The sequence below is a fragment of the Coffea eugenioides genome, chromosome 11, assembly GCF_003713205.1.
Source record: "Coffea eugenioides isolate CCC68of chromosome 11, Ceug_1.0, whole genome shotgun sequence".
Lineage (NCBI taxonomy): Eukaryota > Viridiplantae > Streptophyta > Magnoliopsida > Gentianales > Rubiaceae > Coffea > Coffea eugenioides.
Genome location: NC_040045.1, coordinates 19871625 through 19891025, shown reverse-complemented (window position 1 = coordinate 19891025; position 19401 = coordinate 19871625). Strand labels below are relative to the sequence as shown.

Genomic DNA, 19401 nt, shown 5'->3' with positions numbered 1-19401 from the left:
TTTTGTATTGCACTACTCTGACGAATGGAACTATTTGATGCAAGCAAAGAGTGAAATGCACGAAATTAATAAAGATAAAGAGTGAACTAGTTCAATTGTCTTTGATGTACATTTTTAAGCAATGATTGTACATCAACTTGCTCCATGTTTACATTTTGGAGCTACGATCGTCCATCAACTCATTCCACGTTTCGTAAATTACAAAGTGGTGACCAAGTTCCCAGCTGCATCATTTCAGGACCCTTTCAGAATCATTACCTTGAAGCTCTATTATACTCCATGCCTAGTTGCTGCTTCCTGAGGAACACATCTCGAAGGCTCCAACCGAGAGCAAGCAAATGGGCGTGTCAAAGAGTGTTGGGTGGGTTTTGATGGGATTATGGAAAATGTACATAGCACAGTTTACATCGGTTTTTTTATGGCTTCAAATTTTTAAGCTTAGAATAGGCTTTTGCAAGAGCCCGATTGCAGACGTGCGAATGAACCCATCCCAAATAAGCCTGTGGCACTGGCCATCGATTGCCTTGGCCAGATTCTAGAGACATTCGCTGAGATTTTGCCAGAATCTAACTGGCAGGCAGATGATGGTGGGTAATTGGCATCCGGCCATGGTAGGTGGCAATGACAGCCACCAAAGAATGTTGCCACTGGGACGAATCTTCCCCTTGTGCAGTCACAAGACCAAACCCCTTCTCTTAAGAGCGAGCACTTCATGCTTCCCCTTCCCTCGTTCTCCTTGACCGCCAGCAATTTGGACCAGTGGCCATGGCAGCCTACCGAAAGCAAGCCACTCCAGCCAGATAATGTGATGATTACACAATTTTGGTTCCCTAATCTGAATGGGAATCATGAGCCATAGTCCCAAGATAAAGCAGCTACACGATAGAATTCTTTTCGAAGAATACGGCAACCATTTCTGTAGTAAGAAAAACCTCAGAGATGGACTAAAATAAAGTTCCATACTAGGAAACACTTCAGGTTTCCCCCTTTACCAAGAACTGTTGCAATAGCTTCAAGCTAGAGCAGCAAACAAATCAATCTACAAGCACTCGTGAGTTAATTTAGTCAAAACTCAACTCGAACTCGATCGACATCGAACTCGAACCGAGGTCAAATTCGAGCACAGACAAACTCAATTTATTGACTCATGAACCAACTCAATTATATGTATATATTTTATTTTTATTTTAATAGTGATATTACATATACATCCTTAATATTTTATTTCTAATTAAAAAAAATTAGCATTTTGTCCTTTTTAAAAAAATATAAAATAATTATTTTTCATTTTTTAACCATAAATAGGCTCAAATTACTCAAACTCGACTCAAGCTTGATAAAATTCAGCCAAGACTCAATTCAATTAGGTCAAAACTCAACTCGACTCAATTCATTTTTTTCAAAACTAATTAAGTCAAAATTCAATCCTACTTGAACCATATGAAACGTGGGGCTGGCAAATGCCAATTGAACAATGAAAATAGAACGCAAAAGAATGAAATTGGAACGGTAGCAGCGACTTATTTTACAAAGACAAACAGGCAAAGCTTCCTTTGCTCTCAAATACATGGTGTAAATGTTGTTGTAATTAATGCAAGGTGCCATGCCAGAAATTGCAACTTGAAACCAGCTCGGCATAAAGATAGTAGAGGCCCATGCACAATAATTAGGTGTTTAATGATAAAAGAAACTTAATGCACGTTAATACCTTCCCTAGCCCGCTCACCTCTTTCCAGAATATGCAGACGAAGGCCACATATTATTGAAGTTGCTATAACAATTTGACAACGAGGGGAAAAAACTCGGGCAACAAAAAAGGGAGAACAATTTGGCTTTGCCAGGGTTACACCCCTGATCCTCAAAATAATATAAAGCAATGAAAACATTTTCAGAGGGTGATTAAAGAGTAACCATTGTGTAGTATGTTATAGTTAACATCAAACAAGCTACCAAACTAACGCAAAACAGGCCTCAACATTGAAAATATAAGAAAGCACAAAATTCACTTGAAAACTCTAAGAAGTATGACCCTCCTCTGCAGCGGCTTCAAAGGTCTCACCAGCAACAAGTTCTGGCACCTCATCATCATCCTCTTCTTGTGCTGTTGTAGCACCAGCACCAGCAGCACCAGGTGCCTGCTTTTGGAACTGCTCAGCCAGTTTCTTCAAATTCTCCATGTTATCAGGACCTGAAATTTAGTCATCATAATTTAGTCATTTATAGGTTCACTAATTTGCTCCTGTTTACAATACCAATTAATCAAGTTACTGAAATTGAACAACCAAACTCTGTACCTAATTGGTGAATAATTTGGGGAAGCAAGTCTTGCAATTCTGGAAAAAAAAACAAAACAGAAGACGTAAAACATATTAGATGGAACCCAAAAGCCACCATCCATACAAATTGGAGATTAAACACAAGCCCATGTAAATACTTCTATCACTCCAGATGTCCCATATAACGCTATTAACCCAAATATGGAGAGCGGAATTAATCAAGTAACTTGAAGAGATACACAGCCAAATCAATTAACAGAGAGCGAGAGAGAAAGACAGCATACTCTTAGTCTGAGGAGAACCACTAACAACCCATGTGTTTGCAGCAATGGAGGCTTGAACTGAATTGAAAAGAAATCAACATCGGCTTAAAAGAAATTATTTCTAACGATTTGGCATAAAATAAAAACACAAAATACACAATCACTGATGTTACCTTTGGGGTTGATGAATTGGATCACTACATCTTCCTTGAAAATATTAACCTCTTCAATTGCCGGTATGGCATTCACTCCTATCCTCTTCAAGGTACTTTGAAGTCTTTTATCATCTGTAGTTGTGGTCTTGTGAATTGCCTTCTTCTTTCTGTAATAGAGAATGTATGACAACTATCATATCAGTAATTAAAAGTTAACTGAAATCCAAAACTGCCTATATACACAAAAGTTTAACTTCTAATGACCTAGACGAAATTGCTCAGTAATGACCTACAATAGAAACATTCCTCTTTCTGACAATACTTCCTACCATGTCATCTCGCTCTCGCCCTCAAACAACCCAAAAATAGTTTTCAAAGGCAAAGAAGTTGGTCCAACTAAGGCAACAGAATATTGTTAGAATCAACCAAAGAACAAATGATAGACCTTCCACATTTACTGACAAACATCCAACCCTGCTTATGCTTTTATCTTTCCCAGCACATTACCATATTGCTACGCCTCTATCCATTTAAATGCACAATTTTACCTAGTCTGGTAAAGTGTGTACGAAGGCAGACAGAACTTTAACAATGCATCACAAAGAAATAAACCTTCTCATGCTACCCTTCCCACCAGTGCGCACTGCACCAGCCATCTTCATTAGCTTCTCCACATTCATCTATCAAATATTAACAAAAGGTCAGCCACAATTTCTAACCTATTATCTCAGATTTGTATCAAATACAGCAGAACACAATGACCAAATCAGCACACGAGAAGCAATTTCCCAAACAAAATTACCTCATATAACTTAACATTTATTTACAGCTTATCTGCAATAACTAAATTATTCTCATTTTCCAGACAACAAATCATCCGCTAGCAAGTAGTTGAACTAAAAGACAACTTAAAAGTCACCATAAACTCTAGTAATTATAGTTGGATCACTGCACTAAGAGAAAACTTAACAATAAAGAAGGAATTCAAAAACTCAAAAAGACAAAACTCAAAAAAACAACCACTCCTCAGTAATTAACAACAAAATTTTTTTAAAAAAATCTAATACACCAAAATATAAGGAAAGAACCAGAACTCCCAAAGACAACAAAATGAATAAAGAAAGCCCTAAATTTTCTCAAAACCCTAGATTCAAATTATCCAAAAAGCCTAATTTCTACATAAACATGACCAAGAAAAACAAAACCAAAATAAGAAGAACCCATTTCACTTAAACAAGCAAAGAATCGGATCTACCAACAAAGCCAACAAAACAACCAAAAACAACTTACATACAAAAATTAATCAAAAGCAGCAGCCCAGGAGGGAAGGAAAAAAATGGAAAAATGCAAGAAAAAAGTAGATAATCCACAGAAGTACTACACCAAGAAGCATGCGAATAGCTAAGGGCTGAAGAAATTCACCTTAGAAACTGGCGTAGGTGGGAATGAGATAGCGAGTGAAAGAGAGAGAGTCGGGAAGAGCGAGACAAGGAGAAGGTATCGGGGAAAGAAAGCGGGGGAATGGATAACAAGTGAGCGAAAACCCTAGTCAAGGTACGGTAGTTTATTTGAAGGCATTCCGGGTTTGGGTTTGGGTCGGGTCGGATTTTCCATTATTCTACGTCCTTTTTTTAAAAAAAATTAGGGAATTTCGCCAATTTGGTCCCTAAACATTTTCACTTAAATCAATTTCGTCCTTCATGAAATATTTTAACCAATTTAGTCCTTGAACTAGTTTTGGACTTCCAATGTAGGACTTTTACTACATTTCACTCAATTCGCGTGGACCAACAGGGGTATAATTGTCACACTGACTTAATCTGCTGCAATTATTCGCCGAGGAGGAAGAGTCCCTAAACACTTTCCCTTTCACAAATAATATACCTGAACACTTTCCTTCATCAATTTCTTTAGTTCTTCTTGATCACTGCTCTGCATAGCCACAACCACAAAAATAACCAAATAAAATGAAGGTGACCACACAGATTCTCTCAACTTCAAATCCAGCAGCCAAAAAAAAATCTCTTTTAAAAGAAAATTTCTAATTTCACGGTAACAAGATTATACTAATACTCGGTTTTCTAATATTCAAAAGTTTAACTGTTAGTTTCAAACAATAATTTCCACTTCCCAGTAGAGCCTACTATTTTGCTACTAAACTAAAATCTTCTTAAATCAAAAGAAAATAATGGAGAAATCCTTCGGAAGAAATTAAAATGCTGTACTACCTTGAGCGATGAAAATCCTTTGATGGACTCCGGCGAGGCATCGGAATGGGAACTCAAATGTAGATAATGCAAATGATGCCATTTGGTCATGTCGAAGCCTCGAGCGTCTCTGGTAACTAAACCAAGCCTTAAGGCACCTGCGCTTTGCATTTGTCCTGGCCCTCAACCTCACCCTGGCCTGAATTCTGCAAACATAGTTCATGCTTTTCGCTCAATGCTGAGACAATGGTGGGAAGCCTAGCAAGGTCCCATTCAAGAACCTTGCAAATTACCTGCCCATAAGCCGTATGAGCTCTCCTCGTCTTCGTCTTGGCTATTGAAATCGAATGCTGAACAAGAGCAACACAATCCTTAAAACTTCTTTCCAGCTAACTTTTTCCCCAAACCACCGCAAACTAAGCAATTAAATTCCCCATTATAATAATTCTTCTCATAATACTCCCTCAACTCCCTATCCTCTGTAAATACTTTAAAGAAAAACCTATACTCTTCCTCCTCCAGCGTATCATCATCATCATCATCCTCACTATCCTCCTTATCATCATCATCGCCAGACTTAAAAAATTCTTCAGTTATCTGCAAAGCCTTAAATTGAGCCTGACTGGCTGCAAGTTTGGGTTTTTCTGCAGAGGAGGGTAGAAGGGTCTGCGGACTCGACTACGGCCAGCTTGTTCCCCAGCCGGAGGTGGTGGCCGGAGGTGAATTACAAGTGCGATTGCAAGGCCATTCTTTTCCGGAAGCTGGAGAAGGCAATAGGGTTGGGTTCTGGGATTCTTGCAATTGTTTTCTATCGGAGTTCTTTCTGCCTTTTCTGTTTGCGGGTTTAATTCTTTCTTGCTTCTTGAATTGTATGGGATTGTGGGGGTGATGGAGAAGGCCAGATGGTGTGGGTTGTTGGGTTGCTCTCGTAGGCGGCCCCTGGTGCCATAACGAGTGGAGGTAAATCACCTCGTGCATCAATCTTCTTCCTCCTCGGCGAAAAATTGCAACAGATTAAGCCAGTGTGACAATTATACCCCTGTTGGTCAACGCGAATTGAGTAAAATGCAGTAAAAAGTCCTACATTGGAAGTAAAAAACTAGTTCAAGGACTAAATTGGTTAAAATATTTCATGAAGGACGAAATTGATTGAAGTGAAAATGTTTAGGGACCAAATTGGCGAAATTCCCAAAAAATTAAGACGGGGATATAATGTTTTGCTAGTTTGATCTTCTGAATTCTGAGGTGAAATTGGGCTTTTTTATTATCAAAATTCACTGGGATGGAAATTTACGGCCCAATCCTAAGATTGGGGCTTGCGACTAATCTACCTAAGTTCACTGTCTGAGAGTGTGAATTGGGGTTTAATTTCTATACAATGTCCTTTCTAACTTTTGATCTTTAATACAAGCCTATAAGTTTATGTAACGTGTGAGGTTAGATACTTGTATACGAAATGCAATATACAAATTTCATGTATAGATATGGCTCAAAAAAATTCATGTAGAGGTAAAATCCAATGAGTTTTTTAGTTTCTCACTCCAAAAAAAAAAATCAATATTAGTGTCCTACTTCTTTTTAGCAATTTTTCCCAAATTTGTGGGAACGTAATTTAGTGCATAAATTGGATTATGCCAATTTAAAGATTTTGCAAACCTAAATTTATCTGCTTCCTTAAATGTTAGTTTTACGAATCATCTTTTACTCTGAATGATTTCTTAGTAGTGGTATACAGATCTATTAGAGATTAAGAGCAAAAATTCCTCTATAATACTTGGTAGGTTAAAAGTAATAAATTGAATAACTATTAAGTACTACTGCCATCCCATGTCAAATAACGAATATCAATATATATATGTATATATATATATATATGTTTCTGTGTATATATGTATGGATATATGTGTGTGTATGTGTATATATGTATGTATATATGCATATATGTACATATGTATATGTATGTGCATCCAAGGCACATTAGCATGACACATCCCTCTTGTTCGAACCGGAGTTTGAAACCAAACCGTTCCTTGGGAGGATAGATGTGACGATTTGGGTGAAATTTAATGTAAATCAAACTTTCAATTCATTTGTGAGATCCAAGCGGTCCCAAGATGGGGAACCAACGTGGCTCCTCTCTTAGTGAGGTCATCTCATCTTAGCATCCGCGCACTTGCATATATATATATATTCATTTGGATATATGTGTGTGTATGTGTATATATGTATGTATATATGCGTACATGTACATATGTACATGTATGTGCATCCAAGGCACATTAGCATGACACATCCCTCTTGTTCGAACCGGAGTTTGAAACCAAACCGTTCCTTGGGAGGATAGATGTGACGATTTGGGTGGCATTTAATGTAAATCAAACTTTCAATTCATTTGTGAGATCCAAGCGGTCTCAAGATGGGGGACCAACGTGGCTCCTCTCTTAGTGAGGTCATCTCATTTTAGCATCCGCGCACTTACATATATATATATATATATATATATATGTATGTATGTATGTCTGTATACATATGTATATCTATGTGTATGTACGTATATAGAGACACACATAGCATAAGTGTGTGTATCTATATATATTGATGCATTCTAGCGCAACTAGCCCAGGACCAAGATCTTCTCATTGGTTTTCTACGATATAAAATAATTTATTTGTAAAACTATTTTATTTAATAAACTTATTAATCTCTCTATTAGTTAGATTTTCCATTTTCTTCTGAGGAGGCTTTAAAAGGGGAAGCAGCAATCATTCGATTTCTATATTGGATCTTAATTTCTTTTGAATAGGGGTTTTCATCGAAATTGAATTTAATAATTCAGAAGTTTAAATTCGAATTTTTTGGTAAATTTCCTCTTGGACGTTTTGGCCTAATTCAACTTCGAATTGAAAATTTTTATTTCCATTTTGTTCTGCATTCATTTTTTAAAGTGATAAAATACTAAATTTACCACAAAAAAGTTGACCAAAAGGTCAGTACTCCAGCAAATCAAACAAAAACTGAATTTCAATTTTGAAATTTCCCAACCTGCAACATCCAAGAATTTTGCTTCAAAATTCAAACTTTCGAACAGCTACAAATTTAGCAAATCCAGATTCAGACGAAACTAGAACACTTGCGAATTTGACAAAACCACACTCAAATGTGAAGACAAAGAAATAGAATGGAGCAGCGTCAATATCACTCCACACCATTAAAATGGTCACCACAAGACCACAATCTACAATCAATTATGATAACTGTTATTCTTGGTTTTGATGATCACAAAAGTTCGTTTATACTGACCAAGATTGATCAGGCCTGATGGAACAAGGAAAGCATATGTTTGATTGACTCCAGTCTACGATGCTTTGGATGTGGCAAACAAGATTGAAATAATATAAATGAATTTAGTCATTGTTTTGTTCCGATCAAAGATACTGTCTTTTAAGTATGTCTAGTTTGTCATTCTTGGTACTTTGAAATGTTTATCTAACCTCCTTCAAATACAAGTGTTTCTGTCTATCCAAGAATCAGGTTCAAATATGTCATGAAATGCAAGACAACCAAAATGAGAAGCAAAAACAGGACAATCAGGTCGGACGGCCGAAAGGAAACTGTCGGACGTCCGGAATGATCGGACGCACACCTCGGACGCATATCAACCAGATCGGACGTCCGAAAAATTCCAAGATAACTTGCTAGCTCTCGGCCTACGATCGGACGCTGTGCTGTCGGACGACAAAAATCTCATCGGACGTCCGAACTTCAACTTGGCTATTTTCGGACGATTGGTTCGGACGATGATTTGATCGTCGGACGTCCGAAAGCCCCAACGGCTAGCTGACCCTTCATCTGCCTTCTATCCGTTGGAAGCTTTAATGAAGCTCATTTCTGTTCCCCTTTAAAAACAAACTGTTCTGAACGAAGGGAGGACTTTTGCACACTTTGTTTACAAGATCTCAAGAGATATTTTAGCTAGAAAATAGTCTCCAAAGCTAGATTTGTTTTAAAGTGGTGTGAATTTCTGGTGAGCATTTCTTTTGTGATTGAAAGGATCTTTAGTGTAGCTTTGTTGAGGGTTTTCTGAGTGATTGTAAAACTTCTTAGCTTGACTAAGTGAGGCTTAGGGCAAGGAGGAAGTGCTCCCTCCATTGTACATCTAGTTGATCGTCTTCCATCAAAGAGAAGTTGCTCTTCCTAGTGTGTGGTCTTCAAGTTTGAGGATAGCTTGGTAGACACTTGGTTTGATTCCCCAATTTACTTTTCTGTTTAATAAAATTCTCATTGCTTGTTTATACTTGTGTTTCTGATCAATATTGCTCTTGTCTTCTAATCTACTTGGTTGATCATTACTAGAAAAGAAGGAAATTTTCATTTAGCAAAAATTGCCTAAATCTGATTAAGATTTTGAATAACCCAATTCACCCCCCCCTCTTGGTTGTCTTTGGGACTTACAATAACATAAAATTAAGGTCCCCTAATTAGGAAAAAACAATTTAGAGGCAACAGTTGTGATAAGAATGAGATATGGCTAATAAGATAACCATTGATAGAGAGACTAAAGGAGGGAGGAGAGAGAGAAGACAGTAGCAAGCGGTGAAAGGGAAGAAAAGACGGCTGATTGAGTTGTCTTCATGTTGGAGATAGAGAGATGAAGAAGCGGGGGTTGTGTTGAATTGTGAGAGAGGAACAACAGGTAAACGATAGGATAAGGTTTGGATTTTTATATGTTTTGTTATTATATTATTTGTATTGTATAATATATATATATATATGTGTATGTGTATGAAATATACAACATCGAATAACGAAATCGAATTTGGAACTTCAGAATTCAGAATTCTCAATATCATATTCGAACCAAATTCGAACATTTATAATTTCGAATGTCCGAATTACGGACCAAATTCTGATTTACCGATTTTCAAATTTCTAAATTTAATTTTGAAATCGGTCATAATTTGGTATTTTTCATATTTACAAACCCCTACTTCTAAATGAGGATATATGGAAGAGGTTGTTTGCCTTGAATTAGTTTGCCAGGTATTTGAAGCTATTGGTGGTATAGATGTTTGAAAAAAAAGGATAATTTATATTATTAGTTTGATAATAAATTTCAAACCATTTGAAAAAGTCTATATGTAATCTAAATTTTGATAATTTTTCAAAATAACTTTTCTAAAAGTAATTTAGTTCTTTTTAGAAAACTACTCAAAGTGCCATTGTCATTTTTCTTTATTTTCAGGCTTAGAAAATAAGTGTTGTAATTATTGTTTATCTAAGATAAATGTTTGAGAAATAACATTTAATTGATTATCAGTGTTCATTTGAGAATTAGTCAGTGAATATTCTGATTCTTCATCTGTTTTGTGTGTAAATTCGTTTAGAAACAGTGTCTTTCAAATCTACCCACTCTAAGGTTACCTTTTGTCCTAATGAAAACGTTGAAGTTCTCGATGTAGTAAAGGTATTTTTCCTTCAAATTTTTGCTGGCCCATCTAGAAATTATATAATATAAATATATTGTTTAACTCTTTTTAATTGGCATTGAAGTAATAATTTTTTCTAAATTCCATTTAGCATCACTAGTAATGGATTCCAAGTTAATCATTTTGGAATAAAAATATTTGAGTGCTCTAAGTTGGCTTCCATTAACATGGTTTTTCTTGTCATTGGCACACTCAAAACTTTCAAATTAATCATAGTTTTCATTAATTTATAGGCTGCCCTATAAATTATGGCTAATAATTTTGAAGTGTTTTTAGTTTGTACATTTAATGTTAAAACGGATAATATATTTGGATCAGTTAAATCTACTTGAAAGGTTAGACAGTAGTTAAAATAAACTGGTCCATTTTCTAACTTAAATTCTATAAATCCTAATAAAGAATTTTGAAAAGACGCATGTCTAGCATCCCTTAAACATAATAGTATAGAGAATCTAAACCTAATCTATATAATGGTTTTATTGCTCCTTGAACCATTCCTATATGTAAAAATCTATATTTTTTAAAATGATATAAAATAGATTCTTTGTTTAATAATCTAATGGTTTCATGGTTCTTTTTTAAAGAAATAGTTCATTCAGAGATTTTTATTGAATAAGCTTGAAATAGTTTGAAAGATTCCTTTTATATATAGCGTTTATATCTACCTTTGGGTCCAATCATTTAATTTTTGTCCTATTTTTTCTCATTTAATTCTAGTATTCTTCATTCTTTATACTTCTAGTGTGCGGCTTATCTCCTTTAGTTAAAGAAGTAAATTTTATTCGAACTTATTAAAAGAAAATTTTGTTTATAACATAACAAAACACATAAATTATTTAAAGGAAGAAATAAAATATACAAAAATAAAGAAAAAAATTCAAAATAAGCATTCAAAATAAAATCACATAACTACAAGAGAAATTTAAAAAGGAAATATGTTCCAATTTACCAAATGCTTTATAGGAAAGGAAAAAAAAATGTAATTAAATTACCATATATCCCAAGATTTGATGAAAAAGATATTCCCACTAAAGTTAGACCTATCCAAATGAATTTTGAGTTGTTTGAATACTGTGCCAAAGAAATACAAATTTTATTAGAAAAAGATTTGGGCCCTGTTTGGAATGTGAGTTTTTTGGATGTTTGTCTAAAACTTTACTGTAGATTACTGTAGAAGTTGTAAGAAAAATTTTTAAAATGAAAAACTTTTTGCTTTCTTTTTCTTTTTTTTTTCTTTCTTTCTTTCTTTTTTTCCTCTCTTCTTCTTCTCCCTTCCTCTTCTCCCGGCACCTCTGCCTCTAATGAGAACCAGCAGCTATGTTTCCAATTTTTTTCCCTTTTTCTCTCCCCCTCTTCTCCCTCTCCCTCTCCCTCTCTCCCTTTCCTCTTCTCTCCCCCTCGCCTTCGACGCCAGAGCTTGCAGCAATGGATTTTTTTTTTTTTAAGCTTTTTTTCTCCCCCTCTCCTCCCCTCCCCCTCTGCAAGTCTAGATCAAGATCCCCCAAATCAGCATGGCCTCTTTCCTTTGCACTCGCTACCTTGTGGCCACTGTGAGGACCCGTAATTTTTCTTAATTTCTAGGTTTTATTTTCTTTGAATTGCACGTTTTCCCACATTTTCTTTATTCGGAAAATTTTAAAACATAATTTTTATTAGTAAATATAGTTTTAAAATGATTGTTCTAGTATCGGTTAGTTTTTGAGAAATTAAGAGTGTATACGGGACGTGGGACCCGCTAGTGCGAAAAGTTCGGTAAAATTTGGCCAATTAGGTTAAGTGTTGGATACCGGGTTTATTTTAGCAGGTGTTAAGAGATAATTAGAAATTACCTAGATGGATTATTATTGGAGAGACAAAAGGATAGAGATGTATTAAATGAAGTGACAAGTGTCACTTGAAGATTCATTCTTACCTTTTGACCTTTTGGACCACTATTCATGACTTTACCATTTAAACTAAAAATTGACCAAAATTACTTCAATTTTGCAAGCTTCTTGGCCGACTTTTATCAAGCAAAAAGGAAAGAAAAGCTCTCAATTTTCTAGTCTCCAATCTTGCCCAATCTTTCAATTCAACCGTTTAATCTTCAAATTTCCCCATAAAATCTCTTAGTTTGGTGATATTAAGGTTGGTTGTGAAGTTGTTTGGAAGGCTAAGGTGATTAGTTGCTCTCTCTTCTTGTGTTGCTAAGGTGAGTAGTGAAGGACCCCTCTCCTCCATCTAATGATGTTTAATTCATGATTTGTGGTAGTTTAAGATGTAATTTTATGGATTATATCTTGATTTTGGTTGAATTGGTGAAGTTTTATAATTATTGGTGATTTTTCTGTTTTCATATGATTATTATTATGGGGTCATGTATGATGATTGGAAATGATATTTAAGGAAGCTAGAAGGTGGAAAAAGTGGTTAATTGCAGGAAATTTCTGTTTTGGAAGAAATTGGAAAGTTAGGGTTTCATGTTCTTACATTCTGCCCGGCACTGTAGCTCATAGTTAGAGGCCGAATTGGTCTTGGGTTAAAACATGAAAGTTGTAGGGAATGATATTTTAGAGATGCCTGCAAAATTTCAGGTCAATCGGAGCAACGTACTTGTAAAAACTGAAATACCCCTGCTGCCCTGGTTCTACCCGAATTTGATAATTGCGTCTGTAATTGGTTAATTTGGTTGGGAATGCTTCGGATTTGGTTGTTGAGGTCTTCTGATGAATTGTAACCTTGTATCTTAGCTTTCGGATGGCTTTGGAATCACTTGATTTGGACTTAGGTAGCCTGACTTATGATGTTTGAACCAGAATGCGGTTTGTGAACCTATTTTTGCGGTTCTGGTTTAGTATCTTGCATTTTTGACCTAGTTACACTCGAAACTGGGCAGAGTAGCCTTCTTCAACATTGTAGCCCTATCTCTTAGCTTCGAAACGGTGTATCTTTCACCTCCATCCGATAATCGTAGTGCCAATGGTGCCAAAACCGCAAAATGATGTCAAAAACTATTTTTTTTGGGGTAGAGCTTAATTCCATTTCCGGATCTTCCTGGTTTACTCTAGTGCTTATACATTCTTATGGAGCCCTATTTTGGTGGTATTTGGAATTGGTTTATGACCCATAATCGAGTCTTATTGTGCTTATTTGAATGTTTTAGGACGTGCCGGTTGTGTCCAATATGCTAAACGACGTCAAAACTATTTTGGGGTTTTAGAGCTTAACTTTCATTTCCGGTCATTTTCCTAACTAAATTTTGTACTTGAATGACTTTGAGCCTATTGAATGGCTGTTGTGATGAATTTATATTTCGTATGACTTTGGGACTGGCTGAGGAAAATAATGAAGCCATGACGGCTGGAAAAGTAAGCAAATTTAGGGGAAATGCTGTCCAATTTTCTAGGCCGTTTAGTCTCTTTAGGTTTGAGTTGCCTTTTGAAAGTCATATTTTATTCTTTTGTACTAGTACTTACCATGGAAAGGCGTACGACGCGTAGTCGAGCCTCACTTGTGCATTCCGTTTACTCGATTTTGAATGTGAAACCTTCAATTGGTTTACTTTGATTATTTTAGGGTTTCTTGGCGATTAAAGCCAATCTGAAGTGAAAACTTTTGAAGTATCCGTACTTGAACCGGTGAGTGTACCACTCCCCTCACTTGTTGTTTAACTCGATTTCTGTACATGCAATCTGTGATATGAACGACTGAATTATCTATTTATTTTGTTGGAGACGAGGGTGTACTTTATCACACTCGTTCTCTTGTCTGTTCATATGCCAATTTTTGGTGTGAATCTGAATCTGTTATCTGTATCTGTATCTGCATCTGTATCTGTTCTGACGTCGTTTGGAAGCTTGTATCCAACGACCTTTCTGTGACCTCTGAGCTCAACACCTGTGGCTAGTTACTCGAGTCGGGCCGGCAAGGGCCTGGTCGATTAAATAACGAACCACGGTAGTCTGTTTTGGGATCTTTGGGTATTGAGACCCTTGATTCCGGTATACTCGAGTATTACCATTTCTGAACTGATTGGAGTTCGGGCCCGGTAGGGGTATGTGAGGTGGAAGGAATCGGAGAAAGTGGAATCTACGGTATTGGTTACTCCTTTAGCGTTGACGGAGTGTCAACTATTATTTCGATCAAGCATCGGTGAAACAAATGGGAATTTGGCTCCTGAGAGCCACCTGTATCCTTCCTATTTGAATCATTGGTTCTAGCATGTGTACCTGATTTGTTAAATGTGAAATGCCATGATTTTACTGCTTTATGTCTGGTACCTCATTGAGCGCAAGCTCACCCCTTTCTGTTACCTTTGTTTTTCCTTACAGGGTTCCATGTTTTGAAGCCAAGATTTTTGGAAGAAAAGAGTTGAGCCAGTTGTAGGACTTCTTTTGTTTATGCTCTTCTGTAACTGAAACCCTAATTGTATTTTGTATAGCGTGAATACTCTGGCTTGTATGTTGGTTCATTGGTTCAAGACTCCGATGTAAATCTATGTATAAGTATTTAATTGACGTCCCGTACTTCCGTATAGTTTGGTAAGCTCTGTTTAACCCTGGGTGGTCTCCAATTGTACGTTTTCGTTGAGTTCTCGCGCGTCCTATCTAGGGTTGCAGTGGTTCGAATCCGTAGTCCTGGCGAGAGCTGGGCAGGCGGTCAACTGAACCCTTTGGTTCGCCTTACAGTGAGGTGGGGCTGTCACAGCCACCTAGGTCCCCGGCTTTGCTTTCTTGTCCGGAATAGAACCAACTTTAGTTCCGAGGACGGAAGCCTTTTTTTCTGGTTGATCCAAATCCTAAGCTTAGGAAGGGGTGCTTCACCGTCTGCCTGATTCAGTCTTCCCTTGAGAGATGGGTGATCCATCTTTGAATTCATATTCACCTTTTCCACTAGCTGGGCTTAAGCTCTGCCAGTCATAATTGCTTTGTCCTCCTGAGATAGCGAGAGCCCGAAGTAACTCATCCGATCTTTGAAGGCTTGAGGGAACGGCGACCAGATCGCAGCCCCCCTCCTCCTCCCCCTTTGCGATCTAGTCGCGCGACCAGATCGCAGCTAGCGGGAGGGGGAGGGTGGCAGGAGAGGGAGAGGGGAGGAGAGAAGGAGAGTGGGTGAGGGAGAGGGAGAGAAAAAAAGAAAAAAGAGGAAGGCCGGCACTGATTTCAGTACTGGAATAGGTGACCGGCTCGGGGAGCGGTGGTGGAGGTGGTGGCTGGCGACGGAGGACGTGGTGGATTGGGTGAGGGAGGAAAAAGAAGAAAAGTTGAAGGGAAAATTTTTTTAGGTGTGTAGGTTAAAAATTTTGATAAGTTTTTTGGGGTTCTTGTAGCAAAAGTTGTTAAAAAACTAGTAGCATACAAACTTGTAAAAAACTTGGGGTTCCAAACAGGGCCTTGATTACACCATTAAAATTACCTTTTAATAAATATGTGTGTATATATATGTTGTGTGTGTGCGCGCGCGTATGTGTTTATATGTGCCAATGCCGAGGGAAAGAAATTAGATGACCATAAAATTGTTAGTCAAGAGGCTATCAAGGATCAACATATATAGAAGTTGACCTTTGATAAAAAAAAAAAGGGCTATCTGTTTTTTCCAGTATGTTTTTGGTATGACCCTACTTTGGAGAGGGTTGCTAGCAGAGATTATAGGGATTTTCTATTTCATCTTTTCCCAGGAGGATATATGCCTTTTGTGAGTTTTGTCCCTTCTCCTTCCCATGGAAATCGAGAAAGTTATAACTTCATTAGCAGTAACAAGGCCCGGGGTCCTGATGGGTATTCTGCCCACTTCTTCAAAAGTGCTCGGGAGATTGTGAGTCAGGATGCGATAGAATCCATAAAGTCTTTCTTTGCTTCAGGCAAGCCAAACTTCTAAGAGAAGTTGACTCCACTATCATATATATATATATACACGTAAGTATGTGTGCACGCCTATATATATATATATTCGAAGATGTTTTTCCAGCCTAAACTTCCTAGTGAGTCTTAGCTCCCCATTCTTTTTTTTCCTCAATTTTTTGATTTAGTTTAATTCATCAAAATACCAGTAATGTCTTTTGGTTGGATTGAATCTAAAAAACAAGTTTTTTTATTAGTTAAATTCGGTCCTTAAAAGTAGAAATATGGCATATCAAAAAGAGTAACTATGATTTTGCAATCTAAAGTTTAATTTTTTTTAACCTTATCGAAATAAAATTTTGTACCTCTTATTAATGAGTGCTCCATTTTTTGCTCCCTTTTCCCTCTTCTTGTTTCCCTCTACCTTCATCCCTCCCGTTCCCTCTGGTATAAATGATGTAATAATTTTGTTATTTTTTCTTTTGATTTCTTTCTTTTTTTTATTCTTAAGTGATTTTGATTGATCATGGAGTGATAGAATTATGTGCTCTTATAGATCACGAGTTTAGGGACACGAAGGTTTTCGACTTTTGGAAACTAGATTGGATTGTAAGAAGGTTGTTGCAAATCAGATAAAGGGTATTTAAGAGTGGCTGGGAAAAAAACAAACCTTTGGCCTATTAGATTTATTGTGTAGCCTAAATAATAAAAATAGGGAGGGTTTGTGTGATTTTAAAATTAGAGAGTAGTTTCGTGAATTGCTAGAAACTTCAAGGGAGGATTGCGAATTTATCCCAATGAACAATGCTTTTAAGATTTAAGTGGTTCTTGAATTTTTTTTAATGAGTTGGCAATCCATACTTTAACTGAGTTGGCTGTCCATAATTTGTAGAATATCAGGCAGCAAGTGACAAACAATTCATATGCAAAATGGTTAGGAGATCAATCATACTTTATTTCCTTTAGTTTTATTATTTTTGTATGTTGGATATGCATGCATTGGTGTGCTATATACAATAGAAAATCCAATGAATGGTCTTCATATGCAAGAGTTGACAATGAATATTGTTTGTGAAAATGAATCAAGCTTTACTTATCATTCACAGAGATGGGAATGTGTAAGTCTAATTGCATTGCTATTATTTGTCATGATATTTCAAATATTTAAATTAACTTTGCAAAGCCCAATTTTTATTCTAATTTTCCTAAAATAAGCCATATTCCGCTAAAGAAGTTGTTAAAGTCCCCGATGTAGCTGATTTTTCTATTGAATATCATATGGTAAAATTGTCATATTTCAATTCCTATACTACAAAACATTACAAAACATTCGATAATAATTATTAATTGCTTTCAACCACAGGCACAAAAGTTTGGAAAATTATATATCGGTTTGGAGCAACTACTAAATATGCCTAGTAGTTGTCCTCAAACTAATGAAAAAGCTCCATGTGGATATAAGAGTCTTACTCGATTTCATTTAACATGCCAAGTGAATTCCACTTACCATATGAATTAGCAAAGTGCAATCCTTATATATCTACGTAAACTTTTCTATTGATTCAAGATGAATTATTAGGGTCTAATAGTTACTTGGACATAAAATTCCCCCCACCTTCTATCAAAAAAATTAATAAATAAAAAAGTCTGTTACCTAGACAGTGAAATGGGTTGAACCGGAAAAATTGATAGCTGGACATTCTACCGGTTCTGTAACCATTTCGTATTTAAAAACACTAAGGGATGAAAGCTCACGCAATGCGAGGGTGTTGAGTGCCTCTATTTAAAATTTTTTACATAATTTTTAAGAAAAACACAATAAGATTGAGAAAACAGAAAGTATTGTAGATACAAGTTATTAAAAAAAACATATATATAAAGTATGTATCATATTAGTTGAAGTAGAATTACCCATAAACAAATCCTTTCACACCCTACACAAAAATAAAGTTAATTTTTAAGTGCACATAGCATTTCTTCTACATATGTTAATCAAGAACATAGAAGGAAATGTCAAAAAAGACAAAGTGAATAACATAATAAGAAAACATCCAAAGTTGAAGTTATAATATATTACTTTTTATTATTCAACATCAACATAACAAATGATAGCAAAAACTTTTTTTTATGTCAAATAGATAATTCCCATCCTTGTACTACAGTTCATTGCAACATTAAAAAGGTTTAACACTTAGCTTTGTTCTTAGCTAGTTTTGTCTCATCCACATCAATTTTGACAAACCTGATACTCGAAAAGAAAGAGTCAACCTTATAAATATATTATGGAAAGCTCAAAAGCATCACACAAATAATTTAGAAGTATTGGACAATCCATCCTAACTATGATCGATGAAGTCCCTAAGTTTTTGTGCACATAGAATCCAAAATCCAAGTAAGTTGATGCCTAATATATTTTTGGTCTCATCAAGCAATCCGTCAAGCATGATGTGGATTGGAGCATCAAATTTATAATTGTTTTGATCAATAGGAAAACAAAATATAACATGATCCAAAAGTAGGATTTTTAGAAGGAAATAAATTTATAGGTTCATATTGATGGAAATCCATTGAGAACTAATAAATTGAAGTTAAGAACTGGCTTGTAGAACTTATTGAGGATAATTTTTGCACTTTTGCCTCTTTAAAGCAACCAGTAATGAGGGCACCAAATTTGTTGTATTGGACAAACAAACATGAGTATTGGGAGCTCAAGGTATCTATTTCATAAAGCATTCTTGAAAGGAATAAGTGACATGTTGTCACAATTTAGCCCTAAAGAGAATGTCATTCACACTCTCTTGAAAGATTCACACTATAGGACAATGTGAAAATTTGTTTTTTCTTTGATAGCACATCTCAATCATAATGGTGAAATACAATAGAAAAACACCCTCATGTGAAAAAGAGCTTGTTTGGTAGAACAAACCCATCATGAAGCTAAAATGAGAAGAAATTGCACACATGAATTGGAGTTGGAAGCCATAAGTAGAAAGTGGTTAATGATATTTCCCAATATTTGCTTGCAGATGTGGTATTTCACTACTAACCCTGCAATGATGATCAAACATTCACTATATATTTCAAAATTTCCATAGGAATGATGAAATTATGCTAGTGGAAAACAATCATAGATAGAGTTTTGTGAAAGCAAGCAAATGAAAAATTGGTGGAACAGAAAATACCTCTTTGGAAGGT

At 36.0% G+C, this 19401-nt stretch overlaps 1 protein-coding gene across 1 annotated transcript; it reads right to left on the bottom strand.

Moving 5' to 3' along the window:
• Positions 1-1818: 1818 nt before the first annotated feature.
• Positions 1819-4222, bottom strand: LOC113751630 (basic transcription factor 3-like). Its single transcript, XM_027295700.1, has 6 exons — positions 4117-4222; positions 3307-3374; positions 2713-2861; positions 2561-2617; positions 2295-2333; positions 1819-2188 (listed from the first exon to the last, which is right to left on the bottom strand). Exons 2-6 carry the CDS (start codon positions 3372-3374, stop codon positions 2016-2018), a joined length of 486 nt encoding a protein of 161 aa, XP_027151501.1. The 5' UTR covers positions 4117-4222; the 3' UTR covers positions 1819-2015.
• Between the last annotated feature and the right edge of the window lie 15179 nt (positions 4223-19401).